This window comes from Perca fluviatilis, chromosome 13 (assembly GCF_010015445.1).
Source record: "Perca fluviatilis chromosome 13, GENO_Pfluv_1.0, whole genome shotgun sequence".
Classification (NCBI taxonomy): Eukaryota; Metazoa; Chordata; class Actinopteri; order Perciformes; family Percidae; genus Perca; species Perca fluviatilis.
Window position 1 is genome coordinate 36984357 of NC_053124.1, and position 18134 is coordinate 37002490.

At 41.1% G+C, this 18134-nt stretch overlaps 1 protein-coding gene across 1 annotated transcript; it reads left to right on the top strand.

Annotated features, from left to right (window-relative positions):
- Nucleotides 1–3596: 3596 nt before the first annotated feature.
- On the top strand, nt 3597–5341 carry LOC120571069 (transient receptor potential cation channel subfamily V member 5-like). Its single transcript, XM_039819773.1, has 2 exons — nt 3597–3809; nt 4877–5341. Exons 1-2 carry the CDS (start codon nt 3598–3600, stop codon nt 5055–5057), a joined length of 393 nt encoding a protein of 130 aa, XP_039675707.1. The 5' UTR covers nt 3597; the 3' UTR covers nt 5058–5341.
- Nucleotides 5342–18134: the final 12793 nt, after the last annotated feature.

An 18134-nucleotide genomic window follows, 5' to 3' on the forward strand; every position in this document is an offset into this window, starting at 1 on the left:
CACACACACACACACACACACACAGATACACATAAACACAGATACACACAGACACACACACACACACACACACACACAGACACACACACACACACAGACACACACACAGACACACACAACACACACACACACACACACACACACAAATAATAAACACACACACACAGATACACACAGACACACACACACAGACACACATACACAGAATACACACACATACACACACACACACACACACACACACACACACACACACACACAGATACACACATACACACACAGAGACACAGAGACACAGACACACACAGATACACACATACAGATACACACATACACACACACACAATAACACAGACACACACACAGACAGACACACACACACACACACACACACACAGACAGACACACACACACAGATACACACAAACACAGACACACATACACACACACAGACACACACAAAGACACACACACACACAGATACACATACAGAAACACACAGACACACACACACACATAGATACACATACAGATATACACAGACACACACACACACACACACAGATACACATACAGAAACACACAGACACACACATAGAGATACACACATACAGATACACACACACACACACACACACACACACACACACAGATACACATACAGATACACACAGACACACACACACAACAACACACACGCATACACACACACACACAAACACACACAACACCACACACACACACACACACACACACACACACACACACACACACACGCATACACACAGACACACACACACACACACACACACACACACACATACACAGATACACACATACACACACATATAGAATAGACAGAGCGCATCGCGTCATACTCTGAAAGTCCCGCCCCCCATGTTTACTACCGAGTGAAGTCTCCAAAGAGCCCAGAGCAAACTAGAAGCTCCCTCTCAGCCCAGACCCTCTCTGTGTCAACGCTTCAGGACAGTTCAAACACCAACAAACACACTGAAAACACTGTTTTAATCTATTTATATAAGAGCCATAAATTAACTTAACGGCGCTTGACTTTTGACTTTAAGGATGAAGATGTGCCGTTAATATCTTGTTTGTGTGGTATTCCTGTGTTTTGTGTTTTTACTCTCCTTTTTAACAATGACATACCTCTTTAAATATTTTTATAGTGACTTTAGAGACTCTTTTATACACGTACATATACATATAAATATATAATATATAATATATATTCATTTACCTGCTTTTGCACTTAATGTTTTGACTGCATTTGATTGCGTTGTACATGTACAATGACAATAAATGGTAACACTTTACTTGAAGGTATCGACACAATCATGACATGACACTGTCATAACTATGACATGACAATGTCATAAACGTGTCATAATCATTATAAACAGGTCATAAACGTTTATGACTTCTGTCATTACGTGTCATTCGGGTTTTGTCGTGACAAGTTGACATTGTTTGGGTTGTCTTGATTATGACAACTTGACATTAATCAAAGTGACATTAGCGGAAGTTGTCTTGGTCATGACAAGTTGACATTAAAATTTGTTTGGGATGTCTTTGTAATGACAACTTGACATCATGTCATCCTGTTTACTGGGAAGTTGTCTTAATAAGGACACTCAAAGAAATTTAATGTGAAGTTGTCATGACAAAGACATCCCAAACAAATTTTAATGTCAACTTGTCATGACCAAGACAACTTCTGGTAATGTCACTTTGAGTAATGTCAAGTTGTCATAATCAAGACAACCCAAACAATGTCAACTTGTCGTGACAAAAACCGAATGACACTTAATGACAGAAGCCATGAACATTAATGACTTGTTTATAACGTTTACGACACGTTCATGACAGTGTCATGTCACGATTATGTCGATACCTTCAAGTAAAGTGTTACCCAATAAAGACTATTGTATATTCACTTTTGTCTTCATAAAAGCTCAGGTTTTCGGGTTGGCAGCTTATGAAAAGTTCTGAGTTCTTTATTCTGTTGGTAGTGAATTTCACCACACAGCAGCTTTTAGGCATTTGTTTTCTGTTGTTTGCTAGCAGACGGAATAAAGAGGAGGAAACCTTCCCGCAATGCAAGTCAAAGGAGAACGGAGGGGGCCCCCGGTGGGGCCAGGACTTAAAGGAACACGCCAACTTATTGGGAATTTAGCTTATTCACCGTAACCCCCAGAGTTAGACTAGTCCATACATAGCCTTCTCATCTCCGTGCGTGCTGTAATGCTGTCTGACGGCTCCAGCGGCATCAGGCCAGCACAGATCCTGCAGGTGAATGGTTCCAGTAATCCTACTGCTCCCAATAAGTGACAAAATAACGCCAACATGTTCCTATTTACATGTTGTGATTTGTAGAGTCACAGCGTGTACAGAAAACAATGTAACATGAGACACAGCCATCTTCTAACCGTAAACAAACCGGGAACTATATTCTCAGGCGGAAGAATATAGTACTTGGGCGGAATGATATGCTCGCAGCAAGCCTGTCTGAGAATATAGTTCCCGGTTTGTTTACTGTTAGATGCTACACCAGCAGAAGACCCCACCGGGTACCACTCATCGCCACTAAAAATAGGAAAATAAGACTACAATTTGCATGAGCTCACCAAAATTGGACAGTTGAAGACTGGAAAATTGTTGTCTGGTCTGATGAGTTTCGATTTCTGTTGAGACATTCAGATGGTAGAGTCAGAATTTGGGCGTTAACAGAATGAGAACATGGATCCATCATGCCTTGTTACCACTGGGCAGGCTGCTGGTGGTGGTGATGTAATGGTGTGGGGGATGGTTTCTCGGCACACTTTAGGCCCCTTAGTACCAATTGGGCATCGTTTAAATGCCATAGCCTACCTGAGCCTTGTTTCTGACCATGTCCATCCCTTTATGACCACCATGGACCCATCCTCTGATGGCTACTTCCAGCAGGATAATGCACCAGGTCACAAAGCTCCAATCATTTTAAATTGGTTTTTTGAACATGACAATGAGTTCACTGTACTAAAATGCCCCCCCACAGTCACCAGATCTCAACCCAATAGAACATCTTTGGGATGTGGTGGAACGGGAGCTTCGTGCCCTGGATGTGGATCCCCCAAATCTCCATCAACTGCAAGATGCTCTCCTCTCAATATGGGCCAACATTTCTAAAGAATGCTTCCAGCACCTTGTTGAATCAATGCCACCAAGAATTAAGGCAGTTCTGAAGGAGAAAGGGGGTCGATCACTGTATTAGTATGGTGATCCTAATAATTAAAAATTGCCGCTACAGGGCTGTTCCAGTCATTCCCCGGCTGCAATGACGGTGCAGAAACTCCAAGAGCGCATATGCAGAAGACCCGTAAACGCTGACCAATGAGAGCAGACTGAGCTTTTTCAGGAGGGGGAGCTTAAAGAGACAGGCGCTAAAACTGAGTTTTTCAGACCGAGGGGGAATACATTCAGACAGACTGTCTAAGAAGAACAATGTGTATCTTGAACATTAAAGCATGTCAACATGTTCTAATAGAAACCCAAAAATATATACGAACGTGAAAATGAGTATGATATGGGACCTTTAAAATGCGCTCCCAAGTCTCTGTGGACTTGCATCTAAAGACACAGACACATCATCATGTCCCTGTGCATTGCTGTGTCGTGGTAACGAGCTGTGTTGATGTTGTGAAGGTGGTAGCTACGACTCTGATGCTGGAGAGGCGGCTGCCCCGCCGCCTGTGGCCCCGGCTCGGGATGTGTGGGCTCGACTACGGCCTGAGCGATAGCTGGTATCTCAGGTAAGAACAGAAAATAGCAACGCATCGCACATAAACACACATAAACACACAATAAACATCCTTCAAACATAAGCATACATTATCTCATCCAATGCATTCAATAAATATTCGATAGGGGAGACCGTGCCTTTGCAGTAGGAGCCCCCAGACTCTGGAATCAGTTCCCCTCTACATTTTAGGTTGGCTCCTACAAAGTTTTTCAGATTGTACAGCACTTCGGTCCACTGCTGTTGTTTTCAAATGTGCTTCATAAATAGATTTGGATTTTGGATTTGGATAAACCTCACACATGCAGAAGTTCACCCTGTTACGAGTTGATGAACCACTGAAACGATTTTGGAAACATTATTTTAAGGTAACGGAAATCTTTTAATCTGACCTTAGTTGATCTGAAATGAAGAAATTCAGCTGCTGAGAGACCTATTCCTCATTTAAAATGTTTTCAGAAACACATTTCGGTGAACTATTTTCATAAAATACCAGATCGTATTACGAATGAGCCGTCATTATGGTCTGTTTTGAAATCCGGGAGCAGCCAGCCCCCACGTGACGTGTTTGTCCAATCAGCTGCAGCCATCACGGTTGTAGGAGGGCGGAGCCTGTTTTCTTTGCTTGTCATTGGTCAGTAGAGAGAAACTGGGGGCGAGCTCATTAGCGTGCAATGCTGGGAAGCGGGGCGATCCCATCCGTGATAACAACGCGTATATGGACACTATGAATCAGAAATGTTGGAACAAATGATTGTAGAATGTTTGGCCTGATGGACCAAACTTTAAAAGTTGTTCTGCTTGTCGTCTTGCTGACAGACCAGACAAAGCATGATTTCAGACTTTTCACATCTCCTCATCAGGATGTTGTTGTTTTCGGCTTACTTTTCATCCGTCTATCTCACTTACATCACGAAAAAAATCTGTCGTCGTTTACTTCCTGAAGAAGTAAAAACAAAACAAGTAAAATAGTTTCTTCAAACTTAAATCAGCAGGAATAAAAAGACAAATCAACGCTGAACCTTCCAGCTTGTCTTTAAGGTGTGCTGGGCATCTAACATGTATTATTGTCTCTACTAGAGTCCAGACGGACCAGAACCAGGACCAGGACCAGACGCTTCAGGACCAGGACCAGATCCAGGCCATGCAGATACAGCAGCTGCAGTTCATCCGAGCAGAGCTGCAGAAGCGCAGGACTCTGATCCAGAAGCTGGTTCAGAACCGGACCCTGACCGACTCAGGCTCACAGATCTTCATCTGAAGATTATAAGTAGCCTATTTTACTTCGTCCTCGTTGCCTTGTCGTTCAACTTTAGTGATCCAGGCTCAGGTCCCCGATGTGAAAGCTCCCTTACTGCTTTATATTCAATGATATTTTGGATATATTTTGAATGTCATCTGTTTTCCTTCTCATAGGATAAATAAAGCTATTCACATCATACATTGGTCCATAACAGTGTATCAGAATGCAGGAAATTAAGTCTTTGGCGCTCAAAATAACCCTGGGGGAGGACACCCAGACCTCACCCAAAAGCCCATTCTGAGCCAGGATTTTTTTTTTTTCATATATATATATATATATATATATATATATATATATATATATATATATATATATATATATATATATATATATATATATATGGTACAGTATACCCACTACAATACATAGACTACACTACTGCTGCTGATACGGCCGAGCTGTGACAGAGGCCTGTAGCCAGCGGCAGGAAGCCCTGTAGCCTGTAGCGGCTTAAACAGCGAGCAACCGCCTCTCGGCGTCATCAAGCTCTGTAGCCGATGTCACGTGACCAGCCGGCAGTCTCCTGGGATGGTACGACATCTGACGTCTTGGTGCGCCGACATTATCGGCACGATATCATCCGGACCCGTTCAGGAGAACGCGCTGGATTGGGACAGAGCAAACCAGACGGCTGAAAAAGGCCGCGATGGAGGATTTTTATTTTCCGTTTGGTTGGAGCAAATGAAGCAAACTCCAGATGTGGAAGCAGCCTGAGTCTGAATGTCTCAGAAATGTAAAAGCTGAATGAAATAGTAAGAAATGGGATGTTCTGTAACTTGCATCATTTAAATAAGAAGCAAAACTTGTCATTAATGTGCTGTTTTTCTTGTTTAACTATATTTGATTTATTATCTGATTTTATCCTCCCTGTCTTCCTTCATTAGAAATGATTTGATCTGCTTGTTTCTCCGTCTTGATTTTATTGAAGCTCTTTTGTTTTTTAAAGATGATTTTTGACTTTCTACGGTAACCCTGGGCACCCACATTGTTCAGGTACTTTGACTTTGTACTTTGAGTATTTTCCTGTGTAGATTTTGCTTTAACTTGTGTTTTTGGTTATTGTGCACATGCCAAATAAAGAACCTTATTGAATGCACCATCTTTTATTTTGATACAACTACTTTTGCACCTTGACTTGTAACCGAGTATTTTGAGCGGACTTTGGTTTCTAAACAGTGTTTTCTTTTTTTGGGATAAAATACCAAATTGACTCAGGGTTTTAACCAATTAACTTTAAAGGTGTTCACAGTGTCAGTGAAATCTAGGACTTCAATACCTCCTTCTGCTTTACTACTGGAAAGTACATCTTTCTTTAGCTTATGTGACTTATTTTTCCAAATAAAATACAAAAAGATTTGATTTACGTCAGTGGCTGTTGAATCATTTACAAATAAGGATAAAGATGGATATACGAAACGAGAGATAGGCCATCTGCTTCAGAGAGGAGAACTCTGCCCAAAATAGACAAATCCCTTTGAAGCCAGATGTTAAAAATAGTTTTAGTATACTTGAAAAATGTAGATGTTGTCAAGCAATAAGATTTCTAGTTATACATATACCCAGATACTTAACGGAATCCTTAACTGGGATATTTCCAATAACACAATCAGCACAGCTATGCAAAGATAAGATTTCTACGGTGGCCGACAGGGGCAAACGCCCTGCAACTTCAGGAAACACATGCAAATAGACAAAACACAAGCAAATTAAGAAAACAACTACATTAATTTGACAACACATGCGCAGCATTCAGCAAACGCGCTGCAAATACACACAACACAACCAAATATAAAACGCGCTGCATTTAAAAAACGATGCAAAAAGAAAAGCAAACCCCGAAAAAAGAAGCGATGCAAAAAGAAAAACAACTTCATTAATTTGACAACACATGCGCAGCATTCAGCAAACGCGATGCAAATACACAACACAACCAAATACATAAACGCGATGCGAATAAAAAACGATGCAAAAAGAAAAGCACACAAACCCCGAAAACAAATGCAAAAGAAAAACGCTGCATCCAGATTTCACAACGGAAGTTCTCCAGACCTCTAGAGGGAACAGCTGATCAGCTGGATTTTCGACCCCTTTTCTGCCTTTTTATTAGAGTCGGGTATGGCTGCATAGTAAAAAGAGAACTCCTGTCTCATGTCCTTATTAATAACATAATATAATATTAGTAATATACAGTCTCTGCTCCCGTCTCAGCAGGGACGCTAGTGCCGTGCTCGAGCTTCGACCTTTCAAAATAAAAGCTTGCGTTTGGTCGGCTCGTCTTCCTTTGGTGTTTTGGATGTTTTTGAACTAAACAGTACGGCAATCATGCTAATGAATACAATAACTTTTTCAGGGAAGTATTACTTACAACACAATGGAGCAAGCAAAGCAGTTTTGTTAATGTAGTTGTTTTCTTAATTTGCTTGTGTTTTGTCTATTTGCATGTGTTTCCTGAAGTTGCAGGGCATTTGCCCCTGTCGGCCACCGTAGATTTCACATTTGGACATATTCTATCTCAAATCTGAAGCCTTGGAAAATTTGTCTATCAAGTTAATAGAGTTACATAACTGTTTTTTTGTCCTTTAAAAATGTGTCGTGGCCGGTTTGGCTCAGTGGGTAGAGCAGGTGCACATGTACTGAGAGGTTTATCAAGGCTGGCCCCCCTACTACAGCATGCGATGAAGGCGCAATGTCCACGAGTAGGCTACCATGAATAGGACAGGATCATAGAGACACAGCATATAAGAGATGAGATGACTGACAACATCAGGAGTAGCCTACGCGCACCACAACAACAAAACACTGGTGAATGCGCACAATAACACATGAAAAGACACACAAGGGCAATCCCTCCAGGATTTCGCGGCCTTTTTTTGAGATTGTTGCGGCCCAAAATGCTTGATTTCACCAGAGATTTTGTAAAAAATTGCGATTAAAATTGCTTTTGTATGTTTGTTGCAATGAAGTTGCAGAAGACAGTGAAAGTCTTTTTTTTATAGTTCTTTAAAAATAAAAAGGAAACTTGTTTTGGGGAGAATAATAATTATTACTATTAATTAATTACTCTGGGCTGAGATTTTCTAGGGAACCTTACCAAAAAGGCTCAGGATGCTGCAAATGTTGGTATAATATGAAAATGACAAAAAATGACAAAAAATTATAATTTATTGAATTAATCAAATATGAACATATATGTCAGTGGCTTGTTGATCTGTACATTGTTAGTTCATTTCCTATCCTGGCTACACACACAGTCACATTCATACGGTTTGATAAAGGACTTATTGGACTTTAACTTATCATTGCACTTACAATAACGAGGTAGCTGTCCTCAATTTAGGTCGCATCGTGTCGTCTCATCTGCGTTTTTCCCTGCATCCACCGTGTGTGATTGTGTGTGCGCGCGTCAGTCGCGGGGTAAATGGAGCAGCAGAGTATTGAAACAGCAGCGTACAGTGATGTTAAAAGGTATACATGTTGGCAGGACGGTCTGAAATGTTTTGCGCGTCTTTCGCTGTATGTTTTGTTGGTAAATGTGAGATGTTTGAGTCACACATGTCTCGTCTTCATAACAGCAACAAGGAAATTAATTTGACCAGTTCTCACTCCCGCTTGGTCAGTGGCTGCACGTGGGACTGCTGGGATTGTCGCGAGTAATGAAAATGCGATAGGGGGCCCCGGCTGTCAACCAACATCTTCCAGTGATGCGGGCCCCTGATTGGTCCAGCCCGTAAGCACCGCTTACCCTACTTAACGACAGTTACGCGTCTGTGTGAGCACATGAAACTCAATTTTAGGTTTTGCGTGCGCACATGAAAGATTTGTGTGAGCACATGAAACTAAACTTCAGAATTTAGTTTCATGGGGACAAAAAAAATAAATGTGCTCATGTTGTAATCTTAAAATAACATTTCAATTGAAATAAAATAGATTAAAATGACTGTGTACCTTTTACAATAATGCCACAACAACAATGTCTAACAGTTAAACAAAAACTAGAAGAGATTCTTTAGAATAGAAAAAATCAGATAATCCCATGCTTTACATGACCATAGTTTATTAGAGGGAATAGTTTATAGATATTGTCTCTGCTGCCACCCTCAGGAATGTTAGAACAACAGCAGGCAAACTGGTTTAGCCCAGTCAACAAGAACAAGTGAATGCTTTATAAATGCTATAACTATACTCATTTAATTTTTAGGCCCTATATTTAAATTTGATACATAATGATATTGAAATAAATAATAATAAATAAAAAAATTTTTTTAAAATGGGGGGGGGGTTTTTTTTGCATTAATTTTTTTGTTATTTAAAAAAAATTTATTTATTTATTTTCTTTTTAAAAAATTTTTTTTTTTTTTTTTTTTAAAAAAAATTTTCACCAATAATACATGATCACGAAACAATAAATCTGATATCTGAAAGTACAAACAGGAAAGAAACTAAACTTTAAACTACAGAGATTCATAGAAGCTACAAAAGTACTGACAGTTGAACTCAGAGATTTAAAAAAAAACGTCTTTCTCTGGAAAAGAAAAAAACAACTCATGGGGCTTTTATTTTGAAACTCTGCTACTTCTCTGCCCGGAAGCTCTATAGTCTTCACTGTGGCTAACTGATAATATCTTCTAATCCATCCATCAGACGGCGGAGTAAAAGGCGCCAGTGTTTAGTTCCCTAAAAGAACGAAAGGTCCCAAACTACTGGATGTGGTTTTAAAAGCTGAAACGAAGCTACACAGAGCAGGTCTGTTGTTGAAACGCGGTACATGTTGCTACAGCTAACGTTAGCCGCTAGCAGCTAGCTCCTGCTAACGTGTTGCTGTTGTTTCTCCAGCTTGTTGTAAAGCTAGGGTTAGCCGCTAGCAGCTAGCTCCTGCTAACGTGTTGCTGTTGTTTCTCCAGCTTGTTGTAAAGCTAGGGTTAGCCGCTAGCAGCTAGCTCCTGCTAACGTGTTGTTGTTTCTCCAGCTTGTTCTAAAGCTAGGGTTAGCCGCTAGCAGCTAGCTCCTGCTAACGTGTTGCTGTTGTTTCTCCGTATTTCGTCCAACCCAGGTGGGCCAGCAGTGAGTGTGAAGAGAGACTTTTCTAAACTCTGACATGGACTCTGAGAACAGTCAGCACACACAGTCCTCTCACTGTTCCATCCACCAAGGTAACAGAACCAAGCTGCTACACACTGGGAAGGCTCTTTGATATCAACAGTCACGTTTACAACAGGACATTAGTTGTTAATTTTGTGTGTGTGTGTGTGTGTGTGTGTGTGTGTGTGTGTGTGTGTGTGTGTGTGTGTGTTAAAGTCAGCAAATTCTTCTTTGAGTGTCGCATAATTGCAGTTTGAAAACGTCTTTCTGTCTTTCTGGTTCGACGCACAACTAGGTGGGACAACAGTTATTGTGAAGCTAAACTCCTATGCGGCTTGGTCAAAATTTGCAAAGGGACCGATTTGTGTGTGTGTGTGTGTGTGAGACTTTGGCACATGTGTAAAAGATTGTTCAAAAACAGGAACATTTAAACACAGTTACATATTTAAACAGGATGAAGAAGAAAATGATTCTGATGATTTCTACTTCTGTTGCCAGAAGTCCTCACAAGAAAACCTGTTGGTGTTGTGTAGTAGAAGCTCTGACTACCGACCAAAGCGAGTTGTGTGCAGGATTACTGCTGCGTGGATCAAAATATTTCTATCAGAAATATGGGTTTCTTTTTAACCAAATTACCCCAAATTAACACGGATGGTTCCCTACAACACTCCTCGCAAGTACAATTAATGGTCACTAGACTTTCATTACATTAGGACTGTTTTCTTCAATTTTATAGCATTTGAAAAAAATGTCTCTAAACAGTATTCAGACTAAACTTTGACATACACCAGTCTGTGATTATCCATCAACATACATTACTCTAATATTAGTCCAAATAATTCATCATTTCAGTTTTTTTTAATAGAGGTGAGTGGCACGTGTACAGTACTGGTGGTAGTGGACAATTTATTTTTATTTAACCTTTATTTAACCAGGTAGGCCGTTGAGAATAGGTTCTCATTTGCAACGGCGACCTGGCAAAGAAAAGCACAAGCGTGCAGGACAACATATAGTTTCACATTCAGTACAATACAGGAATACAGAATACAATAGGCTACATAAAGTGCAGATTAAGTAGGCATTACAAAGCCGGCGCAAAATGAGGTGTAAGTCTAGAAAACCAGAAAATTACATCACTTATGCCATATTGTGATACTACAATATTCAAAATCTAAGACAATGCCTAGTCTCATATCATGATATCAATATCATATCGATAAATTGCCCTGTATTTTTTGTTGCGCTCCCGACATATGATATAATCCTGACGCCATAGTCCGACCGGCATCCCACCCACCTCTTGATCTGGTTAACTGTTTCAAACACAAAGTCAACCCTGGTTCAACCCAGATCGAGTCCTCAGTGTGAAAGGTATATGACTGGCTCCGCTTCTGAGAGGCTCCCGGTGTGGTATGATGTACGGTACAAATGGTACTACGGTACAGTACAAAAACCATTGTGCAGCTGGAACACAGCGCACCCTCGCCTGGTGGGATTCCGGTGTTGCGTTGCCAGTAACTGACAGTACAGCAGCCTAATGGCAGAAAGCAGGTGTTAGTGAGGGCTAGACTAGGACTGTATAAACTTTACTGTTTTGGCTGATTCCGGTTGCCAACCCGGCTCCAGGTGTATCTGTCAAAACACGGACAGAGACGACTTCTGTCTTTTGATACTTTGATGAGAATACAGTAAGCAGCAGTACAAAGTGGTTGTGGGTAGATTTGTGTGTGTGTGTGCTTGGCTCTGCAAAGAAATAACATTGTACAAGTTACCATACACAATGCATAAAACATATATAGCAAATAAAAAGAAAAAGCCCACTATCAATTACATAATCGTAATGCAGTGTAACAACTTTTGCATGTAAATAATTCACCTAAAATACAAACGTGAGCAGTGCATTAAACAATCTCTGTTATCTGTAATTAACAGCCACATGCATTTTAGCTAGCCCGTGCAGAATGAAAACATAGAAAATCACAGGTTAACTTACTCTAAAGTTGCAAGAAATGCTAAACTAATTCAACAATAGGCTTAAATGAACTAGAGATTCGTCAAACTTCTGGGACAAGGTAAGTAGGCGGCTACTAGATGGGACGGGTTTACTGGCGCTCAGCAGTAGCAGCTCATCTGGGAAGCTGTCCTTTTGGGCTCTTTGGAAGGCAAGGGTCTCTTCTTTCTGGTAGTCCGCGGCCGAAGGACTCCTATGCTGGTCCAACTCCCCCTGAAGCGCCAGCGCTGTAACATGAAGGAGCTCCCTCCAGGTGTTTAATTTGTCCGCATCTGGAATTTGAGGCTCTATTCTGCTGTGGATGTGACTCTGCAGAAAGTCGACTTCTGGAGTTCCTCAATTGAAGTGGTCGGTTTCACTGACCAGGGGTTTGGGGGCGGGGAGCAGGAATGGTGGGCCATGGCTCCACCTATTTTGTCTTTGTGAGATCTCTCAGGGTCTTTTCTCTGGGGATGTCATCTGGTTTAGGTAATTCACATTGTTGCCACAATGGACAATAGATCTTTGCTTTAGTGTTCCTCGTCTCCAGAGTTGAAGTGGATGTAGTAACCTTTCCGTGGGCTTTTTTAGCTCCATGGAGAACAGACTTATTACGCCTTCCATGCCGTCCCTCTCTCCCTGGTTCTCTTTCTGCCCCTTGCTAGGCGACTGGCTATCAAAGTCTTGACACCCAGACTTGTACTGGAGCCAATCTGTAAAGTCCTGGAGCGTGTATGTAGTAGAGGATGGATACCCGACCTGAGCCTGGGGCCGGGTTCGGACAGATATTTAGAAATTATGTTCGGGTTCGGGTCGGGCTCGGTCATACCAGCGCGATAAGGCATTGAACATTTTAAATTTAAAAAAAGCTTATTATGTAGGTGCACGCCTGTGTTAACGTGCGCTTGTTGCCCAGTGTGCGCTGATGCGCTCATCTGTTGACATTTCTGAATGCCTTCCTACAAACGTACATGTGTCATTACTATGTGTGTGTGGTTCTGCAAAGAAATAAGTAACTGTAAAACTATCACACAATGCATAAACCATATGTAGCAAATAATGATAATGAACCGACTTAATTACATTAGAGGAGGGCTGCAGCTATCGATTATTTTAGTAATCGAGTATTCTACGATTATTCCATTGATTAATCGGATAAGAAATACTTTTGTTTTATTGAAGAGCAATAATAAACAATAGTTTGGTTACATTTTCAGAAAAAGCAACATTTTTATTGCCTATATTACTTACAATATCATCTCTCAAAAAACTAAACCTATTAAGTGCATTCAAGTGCCATATTACATTGTTTTTTAAAGAAAACATTTTTTCAAATGATATCAATCTCAAACTAAGGCATACATTAAACATACATAAACATTACATTAAGTTGTACAACTTAACTTTCAGAACTACAAGGTTCAACCTGAGACTGATCTGTATATAGGCCTATATGTATATAAGTTATACTCAACCTATTTTCATTTATATATTTGATTACAATGCTACACAGCTCTGTTACACTTATGCTAGTAGATCGTTGATCAGCTCTTTCTCTGTGAAGAGAGAGAGAGAGAGAAAATGGTGCGCAACAATCAGCTGTTTTTCCGAAGGGATAGTCAACAAGTCGGCTCTTCACATCAGATCGTGGTCACCACTACATATTTTCTTGTCTTTGTTTTTGGTAGTTGTTGTGTTTGGTGTAGTTTCATCGTCGATAGGACTCTGATTTACTTTTGTCGGATCCCCTTCGTGGAATGGATGATTAAGTTAGACTCAGATGTTTTCTGTTGAGACGCTGAAGCACTGACGTCGTGCTATTATTGTGGTAAGCTAGTTTGATTTTGCAGTAGACACACTGTACAGAGTTTTTGTTTTAATTACGTTTCAACTGATTCCAAACTTTGGACACTTTCCAGACCTGCCAACCTGTACGCATTTTGCGTAGTAGATACGCATTTTGACATCAAAATACGGTGATACGATTTGTCGCTTTAAACTACGCGAAAATCAGGTGACTGCTTTGAGTTCACTCGTTGACGTGCAGTAGCCGTCTGTCTAACTCTTGATGATAGTAGCAGGGCTTGACATTAACTTTTTGAGGCACTTGTCCTTCGGACAAGTACATTTACGTTTCACTTGTCCATGAACAAAAGTCACTTGTCCGGGTAAAGATTCATCATTTTATAAATTTTTTTGTGTTTTGCTAATGCAGAATTTGAAGAAACCATTGAAAGCATCCAAACACTATCAACATTAATACAATTCAGTTTAAACAGTAGAAACAAACGTGTCCCAACAATAGATTTCCCCTTCAACAAGAAAAAAGGATCTCCAGACTCATAATACAAAGTTATACTTTGCACGCCGGTGTGCAGAAGTTAATATATTGAGATTCTAAGTCAATATTTTAAAGTTTCTCATTACTTTCAGATTCCTAGTCAATATTTTAAGTTACTATGTCAATATATTGAGATATTTTGAGATATTGAGTCAATATATTGAGATTGTAAGTCAATATTTTGAATGTTCTCATTGCTTTGAGATTCTTAGTCAATATTCTGAGTTACTAAGTCAATATATTGAGATACTGAACCAATATGTTGAGTTACTAAGTCAATATATTACGATACTAAGCCAATATATTGAGATTAAGTCAATATTTTGACCAGAGGTAGTGGTGACTTGAATTTATACTATATCTAAAATAATTTTGTAGACATAACAATGGATTTTGCCACTAAATGTTGGTGTCAACGTGTTTGTTTTTTTGCTTTCTACAATTTCACTTACCAAGGGATCCTTTAAAAAGGTCTAGCTACTTTACAGTTGATTATTACCTGATATTTAATCCGCTACAAACAAGTAGCGGAGCAGCTAGTAACGTTACGAGGCAGAGAGCCAGCCGTCGAGAGTCAAATTAACTTCATGCTTCATCCGCACAAAGCACACTTCTATCGCCACGAGTGACAGCTTTATTCGGCTCGTTTTCTGTGAACGATGTGGGGACGGGGTAACGTTAAAGCGTAGTTAGCATGCTAACGTTAGCTAACTAACACCGGCTGCCTGGCTTGTTGGTTCCGCGGTGCTTTCATGCTGTATCGCTTACAGAGAAGGAGCTGAACAGTGGGCTGGGTCTAACGTCAGCGGTCCGCTCTCCCGCTGCTGCTGGGTCTAACGTTAGTTAATGTATTTGTTTCAAATCGGTAAAGTAAAATCTGTAACGTAAACGGAATGAGTGACACATAATAACGTATATAATGCTTCATCCACACAAAGCACATTGCTATCGCCACGAGTGACTTCTGTTTTCAGCTTGTTTTCTGTGAACAATGTGGCGAGGAGATAACGTTAAGGTGGAGTTAGCAAGCTAACACCGGCTAGCTCGCCGTGCTTTCATGCTGCTTCGCTTTCAGAGAATGCGCTGAACAGCGGGCTGGGTCTACCGTTAGCGGCCAGCCGACCCGCTGCCCGGGATTGTGGGGTAAAATATGTATTTGTTTCAATTCTGTAACATTGACTAAATGAGTGGCACATAACGTGAAGTAACATGGCATTTTGTTTTGTTTGAGTTTTAACTTGTCCAGTGGGGCAAGTAAATTTCTCTTCCACTTGTCCTACAAAAAATCCACTTGTCCCGGACAAGCGGACAAGCCTTAATGTCGAGCCCTGTAGTAGGCAGCTAAAACTTATGGCTAAAACAGGTAAACAGGTTCGTTACAAAGGTCTTATATATGTTTCGCCTTTCCTAGGATTAAGTTCATACCGTAACAAAATTAACTGTTACTAATGTAGGCTAATTAAAAACTGACCGGAGCGCGTCGCTGGACGCACCGGACTGAGACCCAAAGTAAACACGCCTCTCTGACCGGTACCGGGGGGTTAGCGGTTAAACTGAGCGGAGGATGTGCGGAATGTGTTGGTGTCTGTCGGACTTTGGCTGGCCGCTCGGCGCCTTCAAAGCTCAAGCTAACAGGCTAACGGCTTATTAGCTAGCCAAACACCGAGCGGTAACATCTGCAGAGATTGGCTCTGTGAGCGCATCAATCTGCTCGGTGTTCGTAACAAACAGAGCGACCAGCCGCCGGACTCTAACACATGTTGATCCGTGCAGGACTTCACTGTGAGCGGACTGTTTAGAGACCATGTGACCGGCAGGTAACGTTAGCGGTTAGCTGCTACTGTAGCAGAGCTGCAAGGAAACGCTGAACTGAGCTGTGTGTTTTCAGTGTTAAACACTGCTGCAGGTGTTCATGCACGACTGTTGTTGGTGATTTCCAGAGGTGGAAGACTATTACTCAGATCATGTATTGCAGTAAAAGTAGAAAAAACAGTGTAGTAGAGTTACAAATGATTGTCAGTTACAAGTCCTGCATTCAACATCTTCCCTATGTAATAGTACAAAAGTATTATCAAAATATACTTAAAGTACCAAAAGTAAAAGTGCTCATTATGCAGTGTAATATATTTTATTTTATTGGATTATATTATGATCCAATTAATTGTATTAAATATGACCGATAATTTAAATAAAATGTTTTATTTAATTCAAGTAGCCTACTTGACCATAATTATTTTCTAGGGTTTAAAATGTTTACAGATTTGACATTTCATGGCACGTTTATTCCGCGTGCGTGCCGCCGTGTTCATGAACCAGAACTTCGACAATAAATCAGTAAGTTGCTGCTCAAAAAGGTTTTTCAAGGTTGGCAGGTCTGACTTTCTGTCGTTTTCTCCAGCCTGTCTCTTAGCCCTCGCTATTTACACTCTAGCATGTGTCGCCAGCAGCAGACTGAGCAGCGTCTGGTGTGTAACAGTAATAATGATCCGTGCGGAAACACCGTCAGCATACAACGTTGGTAACATTGATTTAACGAAGCTTTCGAGGCAAGTCATTTTGCATCAGGGATTTTTTGTAATCGACTGATTTGAGTTATTCGAGGAATCGTCTTAGCCCTACATTAGAGTAAAGCAGTGTAACAACTTTAGCATGTAAATTACGTACTTAAAATACAGATAAGCAAGGACATTCAACAATCTAGTTATCTAATTAACAGCCACATGCACACACATGCACACACAGCACTCTAAGTGATCACAGCTGATAGACTGCCTTTTGTAGAGCAGGTGAACATTCAGCTATGTTCACTGCCACTGACCATACTCCTGTTTTAAACTGTTTTCTCTGTGTTTCAGCTTTCCCTTCAGATGTTCAGAAAGTGATTGTTGGTGAAGAGGATCAGCAGGAGTGTAGCTCCAGTGTGGACCAGGAGGAGCCAGAGCCCCCCTCACCGATTAAAGAGGAACAGGAGGAACTGTGTATCAGTCAGGAGGGAGAGCCCCCCCGACACATTAAAGAGGAACAGGAGGAACTGTGGAGCAGTCAGGAGGGAGAGCCCCCCCAACACGTTAAAAAGGAACAGGAAGAACTGTGGAGCAGTCAGGAGCCAGAGCCCCCCCAACACGTTAAAAAGGAACAGGAGGAACTGTGGAGCAGTCAGGAAGGAGAGCAGCTTCAAGGGCTGGAGGAGGCTGATATCACCAAGTTCCCATTCACTCCTGTCCCTGTGAAGAGTGAAGATGATGAAGAGGAAGCTCAGTCCTCACAGCTTCATCAGAGACAAACTCAACACATGGAAACAGAAGCTGATGGAGAGGACTGTGGAGGACCAGAACCAGCCAGGAACTCACATCCACATCCACTTTTACAACCAGAGACTGAAGACCAGACTGGAGACTCTTCTGATCCTGAGAGTGATGACAGTGCTGATTGGAAGGAGACCAGAGAACCTCAGTCAGCTCTAAACTCTTTGAAAGATGACGACGTTCCTGTCTGTGATGAGAGACCTAAAACTGACAAGAAAGCTTTCAACTGCTCTGAGTGTGAGAAAACGTATGACTTTAGGTCACAGCTGAAGAGACACATGATGACTCATACAGGAGAAAAGCCTTTCAGCTGCTCTGAG